The 8812-nt window shown below is 54.0% G+C and overlaps 1 protein-coding gene across 1 annotated transcript in view; it reads left to right on the top strand.

The window, feature by feature from the left end:
• Window positions 1–8163, top strand: part of Cln3 (ceroid-lipofuscinosis, neuronal 3) — an 11330-nt gene extending 3167 nt beyond the window's left edge. Inside the window, exons 6-18 of the mRNA XM_005405173.2 lie at window positions 498–594; window positions 1026–1097; window positions 1453–1532; window positions 1635–1720; window positions 2319–2391; window positions 2473–2616; window positions 3549–3655; window positions 4497–4543; window positions 4623–4691; window positions 4781–4836; window positions 4937–5030; window positions 7564–7704; window positions 7802–8163. Coding sequence (XP_005405230.1) covers window positions 498–594; window positions 1026–1097; window positions 1453–1532; window positions 1635–1720; window positions 2319–2391; window positions 2473–2616; window positions 3549–3655; window positions 4497–4543; window positions 4623–4691; window positions 4781–4836; window positions 4937–5030; window positions 7564–7704; window positions 7802–7921 — 1186 coding nt within the window. The 3' untranslated portion in view covers window positions 7922–8163. The remainder of the gene's footprint in view (window positions 1–497; window positions 595–1025; window positions 1098–1452; window positions 1533–1634; window positions 1721–2318; window positions 2392–2472; window positions 2617–3548; window positions 3656–4496; window positions 4544–4622; window positions 4692–4780; window positions 4837–4936; window positions 5031–7563; window positions 7705–7801) is intronic.
• The last annotated feature ends 649 nt before the right edge of the window (window positions 8164–8812 follow it).

Genomic DNA, 8812 nt, shown 5'->3' with positions numbered 1-8812 from the left:
GAGTACTAGGATTACAGGCGTGTGCCACCATGCCCGGCATGAAGATTTTTTATGGATCATAAAGGGTTTTGGTATTATTTTGATCCCCGCAGCATTTTGCAAGGTAGTTAGGAGAGAAATGATATCCTTGTTTTTCACACAAGTAGGCTGAGGCCGTTGAAATAGGAAGCAGCAGGTCCAGAACTTGAACCTTTGGGTTTGAAGCCCTGAGATATTTTTATTGTAGCACAAGGCATTCGTGGATGAAAAGTGCCCAGGAACAGAACTGTCATGGGAGCTCTGAGGTAGCCCCCCAGGGAGGACGCAGAGCTTGGAGGTGAACCCAAATCCATGATCCCTAAGCGTCTCTTTCCAACCTCAACACTGAAAGAAGATGGGATCTGGTGGTAGGGGGAAAAAGGGAGCTGATGGAAGGACACAGGCTAGGGAGAGATCCGCAAAGACTATGGTCGACTGTGGGCCTGACACGAAGTGGAGGTCTGTCCCACTCGTTCCAGGATCCTGGGCCTTTGCAACAACTTCTCTTATGTGGTGATGCTCAGTGCTGCCCATGACATCCTTAGACATGAGAGGGCATCTGGGAATCAGAGCCATGTAAGTGAGCCCCTCTGCACCACTACCAGGTGGGTTCCTGTGGGAACAGTCTCTCCCTGGGCGGGGGGCTCCTTGAAAAACTCATGGAGTGAGTGGCCAATCAGTGGGGCAGGGGCTACAGTTCTCAGTCTCCCAGACCCTCAGGGCAGGATGGTCTTTTAAGAGATCTTTGGGCACCGGGTTGACAAGCTCAAAGGGGCTGCGGGGCTGGGGGTGTAGCTCGGTGGTAGAGCACTTGCCTAGCGTGTGTGAAGCCCTGGGTTCCATGCCAAGTCCCACACAAAAAGAGTGCAGAGGATTGACGGACGGACGGATTGACGGATGCGTGGCAGGGCTGACCCTAAGCCATCCTTCAAGTTAAAACAGCTGTGACTGGGGCCGTGTCCGCCTTCCCGCCTCCCTAGATGAAAGACATTCTTTTCTCCCATCAGGTGGACCCAGAGCCGACGGCCCTCCCTCACAATGGCTCATCTCGATTTGACTGCAACTCTGTCTCCACGGCTGTGAGTCCCCGACTGGCCCCCGTGACCAAGACACTTCCGTCCCCAGCCCCTCAGCACGCAGCTTGGACGGTCACGGCTGTAATTATAGACACTGGCAAGGACTGGGTCCTTTTTTCGAGGGGCATCAGTTAACTCACGTCACCGGTGCTACTCCTATGAGCCAAGCACTCTTAAGAGCCCCATTTTCCGGACAAGGAAACTGAAGTTCAGAGGGTGTAACTGCTTTGACACATGGGAAAGGCTGCCAGAGCCTGTATTTGTTGCAGCCTGAGTGACTAACTCCTGCCTTCCCTCTGCCACTTGGGAGATTTGCCCCTGGGGTGGTCTGGGGTCTTATTTTTCTCTCCTGTCCCAGGCGGTGCTCCTGGCCGACATCCTCCCCACCCTCGTCATCAAATTGCTGGCTCCTCTGGGCCTTCATCTGCTGCCCTACAGGTCTGGGTCCAGAGGAGGGGCAGGTGGGAGGGGAAGGGAGGGGGCCAGAGGCTGGGGCGCCGAGAGCCGAGGCCAACCTGCCCATCTTTCTGTCACCCTCAGCCCTCGGGTTCTCATCAGTGGGGTGTGTTCTGCTGGAAGCTTCGTCCTGGTTGCCTTTTCGCACTCCGTGGGGACCAGCCTGTGCGGTGGGTGTAAAGTCCTATGTCAGGCTCATGGGCCCAGAGGAACCTCGGTAGTGTCTGGGTGGGGGTAGTCTCCCCAGCTTCCGGAAGGAAAGGGATTATTTCTGTGGCCCTCAGAAGTCTGTTAAGGCCGGGTGTGGTGGTGCACGCCTGTAATCCCAGCACTCAGGAGGCTGAGGCAGGAGGATCCTTGAGAGTTTGAGACCAGCCTCGACTACAAAGTGAGCTCAAGGCCAGCCTGAACTGCAGAGGAGACCCTGTCTCAAAAAGATAAAAAAAAAGTCTGTTAAGGCTGCCGCATCTAGGAAGTGGGAGACGGGGCAGCTTGGAAGGGCTGGGGTGGAGAGAATGGGTGGGATGCAGAGTGGAGGTGAAGGGGTGTCGGGTGAGCCTTGCTCCTGGGTGGATGACGGGCGGGTGAAGGTGTCGCGCTGTGCGAGAGGTCAGAAGAGGAGTTGGCTCCACTTGTGACCCGAACCCAGCCTTCCCAGGGAATCCGCTTTCAGCCCCTCTGAGCCAGTGCAGATAAGGCCGTGGTCAAAGCGCTTAGGGGACTGAGACTGTTGGGGAAAGGCCGCCTCCATGCTTGTCCTCTTCCCAGGTGTGGTCCTGGCCAGCATCTCATCAGGTCTGGGGGAGGTCACCTTCCTGGCGCTCACTGCCTTCTACCCCAGGTGAGCAGGGGGGCGGAGGATGCGAGGTCCTGCTGCTGCTGGCCCTGCTGCTCCTGACCGCCACTGCTGTCTGCTCCCCAGGGCTGTGATCTCCTGGTGGTCCTCGGGCACCGGGGGAGCAGGGCTGCTGGGAGCACTGTCCTACCTGGGCCTCACCCAGGCTGGCCTCTCCCCTCAGCACACCCTGCTGTCCATGCTGGGGATCCCTGGCCTGCTGCTGGCCAGGTAAGTGGCCCTGGTGTGGTGGGAGGGGTCTGGGGGGAGGGAGCAGTCCATCATGACCCCAGTCTGCAGATCCCTACCGCCTGGTGGGGGATGTGCACTCTGGACTCTGACAGCCCTGGGTTCCGATCCCAGAGCTGCTGCTTGCTAGCTGTAGGGGCCTTGGACCGCTCTGACCCCAGTTTCCCCGTATGTCGCATGGCAGTGGCTCGCCTTGCTTTCCTATGAGGTGACAAGCGTGAAGAATGCAACAGAGTGTGTTCCTGAGATGATTTAAGGTCAGGCAGGATGGACGTCAGTGTATTGATTCTGCGTGTGTTTTCATGCGCATTAGGAAATGATTTTAACTAGCCAGTGGAACCTGTGACTTCACGGGTTGTGGTGTAGGTCTAAGACAGTGCCAGTTAGAAAAAGGGAGTCAGTGTGAAGAAAATATTAGGTACAATGTATCTAGGAAGAGTGTGGATGAAGCCAGAGTAGATGGACTAGAATTTCGCACATGCTGGGCTAGTGCTGGTTACATGTGTAGTGAGTGGTCATGAGAGCGGTCATTAGAATAATGACAAGAAGCCAGGCGTGGTGGCGCGTACCTGTAATCCCAGCACTGGGGAAGCTGAGGCAGGAGGATCATTGTGAGTTCAAGACCAGCCTGAGCTACAAAATGAGCTCAAGGCCAGCCTGAACTGCATAGCGAGACCCTGCTTCAAAAAAAAAAAAAAAAAGAATAATGACAAGGAAATGGCCCACTGGCTAAGAAGAACAAGGAGACAAACTTCCAAGCAGGAAATGTATGTCCACAGTTGGGCCTGTCTAGGACAGGCTCGGCTGCCTAGACCCACGAGTTGCCAGGCTCCGGAAGCGTGCAGATGCGAGGGGTGGCTGGGGAGGGCCTGGCCCCACAGGCTTGCTGACTGTTTTCATTCTGCTCGCTCCAGCTATTTCTTGTTGCTCACATCTCCCAAGCCTCAGGACCCTGGTGGGGAAGACGAGGCAGAGGCCACAGCCCGGCAGCCCCTCATAGGCACAGAGGCCCCAAAGCCAGGTAGGAGACACAGGCCCGCTGAGAGTCCTTCCTCTGGGTTTTAGTCTGTCCTCTCTGCCGTGGACAGTGAAGCGGGGATGGGGTGGGGTCTTGGTTAAAGTCAAAGCGTTCTTCTAGCCAAGAGGTGCTCAGGGAGGCTTGGCTGTGTCAGACATTCCCGTTGATGGGGTTCCCAAGCCCCAGTGAGTCAGAAGCAAATCATTCCACACATGGATAAGCTCTGGAAGGATATAAAAGAGTGATATGACAGAAGATGACAGTTGAGGGGGTGGGGAGGGGTTAGGAGTTTTACTGCAGAGAAGTACCTGCAGAGAAGACCTTTGGAGGACAGGATATTTGGGCCAAAACTTGACCACCAAGCAGTAAGCCTTGGGGACTTCTGAGTGAAGAGGTTCTAGACAGAAATAGCACGTGCTAAGGCCCTGTGGTAGAAATGAGCTTGGATACTATAGAAACAGAAGAGCCAGCACAGCTGGGGTGGAGGGGGCAGATGGCCATCTGTTGAGCCATGTATAAGAGGTATGGAGAGGTCTCTCCTGGTTAACTATACTTTTATTTATTTATGCATGCGTGCCAGGGGGAGGGATGTCCCCAGAGCCCCATGCATGCTAGGCAAACCACTCTAGCACTGAGCTACATCCTCGGCTCTTTTTCTAAGAAATCATGATAACAAGCGTACATACCATGAAGTTCACTATTTTAACCCCTTCTAAGCGTGTGGACCGGTGGTGTTTGAGTGTGTTCACGGCGCTGCGTCACGGAGGTGCTTTGTGGCCATGGGCAGCTAGGACTGGTCTTTGGCATGCCTGTTTCACCCGCACCCTCTTCCCACTCCCTGCAGGCGCCAGCTGGAACCTCTCCCTGCAGGAAAGATGGACAGTGTTCAAGGTGTGGACGGCGGCTGCAGTGTGTACCTGTGGTTGGCGGCTGCCTCCGGCCTCCCGCTTATATCTTCTGACCCTTCCAGGGCCTGCTGTGCTACATCATCCCCTTGGTGCTGGTCTACTTTGCTGAGTACTTCATCAACCAGGGACTTGTGAGTGTGGGGTGCTGGGAGGGGCGCGGAAGTTTTGAGCCAGCTGGGACCTGCGCGTCCACATGTGTCTCCTGCCTGTTCTGTTGCAGTTTGAGCTCCTATTTTTCCGGAACACGTCCCTGAGTCACGCACAGCAGTACCGATGGTGAGAGGGGTGAGGGCTGGGGGCAGATGGGAGGTGATACGACCGCCCTGCCCAACGGACACCCGGAGGCGCTTCCTCCTGCTTCCTGCTCCCCCCGCAGGTACCAGATGCTGTACCAGGCTGGTGTCTTTGCCTCTCGCTCTTCTCTCCGCTGCTGCCGCATCCGCTTCACCTGGGCCCTGGCCCTGTTACAGGTATTTTGCCCTGCCCGTCCTCCACACCACTGTGGTTCTCAGCTTTCCCAGATCCCACTGCTTCCTTCCTGCCACAGGAAGTGCTTGTCTTACACACACTTCTAAGCATATGGAGTGAAGAGGGACCGAAAACCAGCACGGAAGCCAGGCATGGTGGTGCACGCCTGTAATCCCAGCGCTCAGGAGGCTGAGGCAGGAGGATCGTTGTGATTCGAGACCAGCCTGGGCTACAAAGTGAGCTCAAAGCCACCCTGAACTGCATAGTGAGACCCTATCTCAACAACACCAAAAAAAAAAAACCCAGCCCGGTTCCACATGTAATGTGCAGCTTCAGGAGCTGTGTAACCCCACTGGCAAATCTGTTTTGTTCGCTCCAATAGCTGTATGACTGGGGCAGGCCTCTGAACCTCTCTGAGCCTCAATTACCCCATTTATAAAGCAGACATGGGCGTGGCGGAGCTCTTACCTAGCAGGCACAAGGAGTGGGCTTAATCCTGCACTGCAAAAACTAAACCAAAACGAAAGTCAGGGACTAGAAATGTAGCTCACTGGTAGAGTACCTGCTTAGCATGTGCAAGGCCCTGGGTATGATCTCCAGCACTACAAAATTGGATGAATGATTGATTGATAGATATATACATACATACATGAAAACAAAGAACCAGGCAAGGTGTGGTGTCGCACGCCTGTAATCCCAGCACTCGGGAGGCTGAGGCAGGAAGATTGCTGTGAGTTCGAGGCCAGCCTGGGCTATGAAGTGAGCTCAAGGCCAGCCTACACTGCGTAGTAAAACCCTGTCTCAAAAAGACAAGAAAAACCTCAAAAAACCCAAATAAATAAATAACCAGATGTGGGCAAGATCATTCTTTTTTTTTTTTTGATACCAGAAATCAAACTCAGGACCTTGCGCTTGCCAGGCAGGTGCCTGTAACACTGATCTATATCCCTGGCCCATGAGTAAGATCTATTTCTCAGGACAGTTGTAAGAAATAGAGATGCAAAAAAGAATGGAAAACAGGATTTTGTGTTATAGTTTAGTTGGACCACTTAATCCTTTGCACATGCCTCATGTGAAGACAGGCTGTAAAATATTTCTACCTCTAAGAATACTTCCTCCTGAATGGTTAACTGGAACAAAGTCCTTGCCATTGCGGACAAGGGGTTCTTTTTCTCAGTAAATAACTGCTGGTAAGCAGATTTGCGAGCTTCCCTTCGCCGACGGCAGTCTGCAGCACACAAATACCGTTCTCCATGACAGTCTAACAAAGGAGTTCCACATGACCAGTGCCGCAGTCAGAGTTTCAGGGTTACAGATCTACCATCTCTGAAGGTAACTGTTGCAATAAACCTTCCACTACAGGCTACGTATCCTAGTCTGGAAATCTCCCAGCCGTTTTGAAATGGGGCTCTTGCTGAGTTGCCTGTGCCCGGCTCCCTCTGTTGATCCTCCTACCTCAGGGCCTCAGAGCAGCGAGATTACAGCTGTGCATTACCAACCTACCTGGGAACTCAATTCCCCAACTGTATAACGAGATAAGAGGAAGTAAGAAACAACGTGTGTGCACGCACACGCTCGCCTACACATGTGCAATGGAGACCAAACCCAGGGAGTGCTGAGCTATCTCCCAGCCCTTTTTATTCTTTTATTTCATCTTTTTATTTTGAGACAGGGTCTCACTGTGTAGTTCAGGCTGGCTTTGAGTTTATTATGTAGCCCAGGCTGGCCTTGAACTCCTGTGATCCTCCTGCCTCAGCCTCCCATGTGCTGGGATTACAGGCGTGCACCACCACGCCCGGCCTTTTATTTCATTTTGAGAACAAAAGGTCTCACTAAGTAGTTCAGTCTGGCCTTAACTCCTGATCCTCCCACTTCAGTCCTCTGAGTAGCTGAGATTACAGACATGTTCCACTGTGCCCAGATAAATTACACTTCTTTTTTTTTCCTTTTTTTTTCTTTGAGACAGGGTCTCGCTATGCAGTTCAGGCTGGCCTTGAGCTCACTTTGTAGCCCAGGCTGGCCTCGAACTCTCAGTGATCCTCCTGCCTCAGCCTCCCGAGTGCTGGGATGACAGGCGTGCAGTACCCCGCCCGGCTCAGCCTTGCTATTCGTGACATGCGGGGCTGTCCTGAGCGTGGCGGTGCTCAGCAGCAGCCCTGGCCTCTACCCCCACGGGCAGTAATGAGGCCTCCAGACGCTGGCTGCCAAATGTCCCTTGCGCTACACGCCCCTTTCCAGGAAAACTGGGGGAGAAGAACTCAATTCCAGGAGCCCTTGAAGGAAGGAAAGGAGGTCCCAGAGTGGGAGTGCCCCCGTGGAGGGTGAGGGGCTGGGTGAGGGAAGGGGGCCCCGCATTCCAGGTGTAGGAGCAACAGCAAGGAGGGGGCTGTGCGGCGCAGGCCGGCCTGGCTGCTGTGGGGGTTCTGTCTGGGCCTGGCTGTGTCCTCCTCCAGTGTCCCCCAGATCAGGGGTTGCTGGATGAGACGCCCAGCCTCCCTCGCCCCGGCCTCAGCCCTGCCCTTCCCCTGCCCGCAGTGTCTCAACCTGGCCTTCCTGCTGGCGGACGTGTTGCTGGGCTTCCTGCCGAGCATCTACCTCGTCTTCCTGGTCGTCGTGTATGAGGGGCTCCTGGGGGGCGCGGCCTACGTGAACACCTTCCACAACATTGCAGTAGAGGTCAGCACCGCCCGGAAAGGGCTATGGGTAGCCTGGGGAGGCGGGGCTCGGGGGAGTCCAGGGCTGTGAAGCCGCACCTCTGCTCTCTGCCCCCTAGACCAGCGACGAGCACCGGGAGTTCGCTATGGCGGCCACCTGTATCTCTGACACCCTAGGGATCTCCCTGTCGGGGGTCGTGGCCTTACCTCTGCATGACTTCCTGTGCCGCCTCCCCTGACGCTGACGCAGCTGTTGGGGTGCAGGACGCTGACCTTCGTACAAGAGCGGGTCAGACAGCAGGCCCGCCCCCGCCCGTCCATGAGCTCTGCTCCGGGCCTTCCCTGCCAGGCCAGGCGGGCTGGGAAGTGCAGGGGTCTCGGCCCCCTGAGTGTGGGGCAGCCTCGCTCTCTCACTTCCCAGCTGGTCTTGGAGCGTTTCCTCTTGGCGTTTTGCTCTCTCAATAAAATTTTTTTTTTTTTATCAGTTGACTCCTTGTACAGTTTTTCTCTAAAAAAAAAAAAAAATTCTGTTATAAAAATTATACAAGCCCACTTTAGGATATATATATGTATAGACGGACATACACACATGTATACACGTAATTCCACTGCTCTGGGAAGCTGAGGCAGAGAGATGGGAAGGTCAGTCCCAGCTGGGGCAACTTAGTAACTTAGCAACACCAGGTCTCAAAATAAAATATAAACGACAGGATATAGCTTGGTGCGTAGGTCCTGGATTCAGTCCCTGGTTCCAAAGATAAAAGTCAGATTTTGTTCAGTTTTTGTGGGTTTGTTGTTTTGTTTGTTTTGTTTTGTTTTCCATTTTGAGACAGGGACTTGCTATGTAGTTCAGGCTGGTCTTTAACTATGTAGCCGAAGTTGGCCTTGTGATCCTCCTGCCTCAGCCTCCCGAGTGCTACGATTATACATGTGCACCCCCACCCCCAGCGATCATATTTTGCTGCCTTTGAGGCTGTGTTTATATATTCATTCAAGAGGCATTTTTTTCCCACAGAGAAGGTGACACAAACATACCATGAATACTTCTGGGGATGCACCCCGGCTTCTGCTATGAATATTTTGCTATAGTTTTATCTTGTCTCCAGCCCTCCATCCAAGCCTCTCCATTC

Source organism: Chinchilla lanigera, unplaced genomic scaffold (genome assembly GCF_000276665.1).
Source record: "Chinchilla lanigera isolate Chin_1 unplaced genomic scaffold, ChiLan1.0 scaffold00092, whole genome shotgun sequence".
In the NCBI taxonomy this organism is placed as follows: Eukaryota; Metazoa; Chordata; class Mammalia; order Rodentia; family Chinchillidae; genus Chinchilla; species Chinchilla lanigera.
Note: the sequence above shows the minus strand (reverse complement) of the source record. Positions and strands in the feature narration are given on the sequence as shown.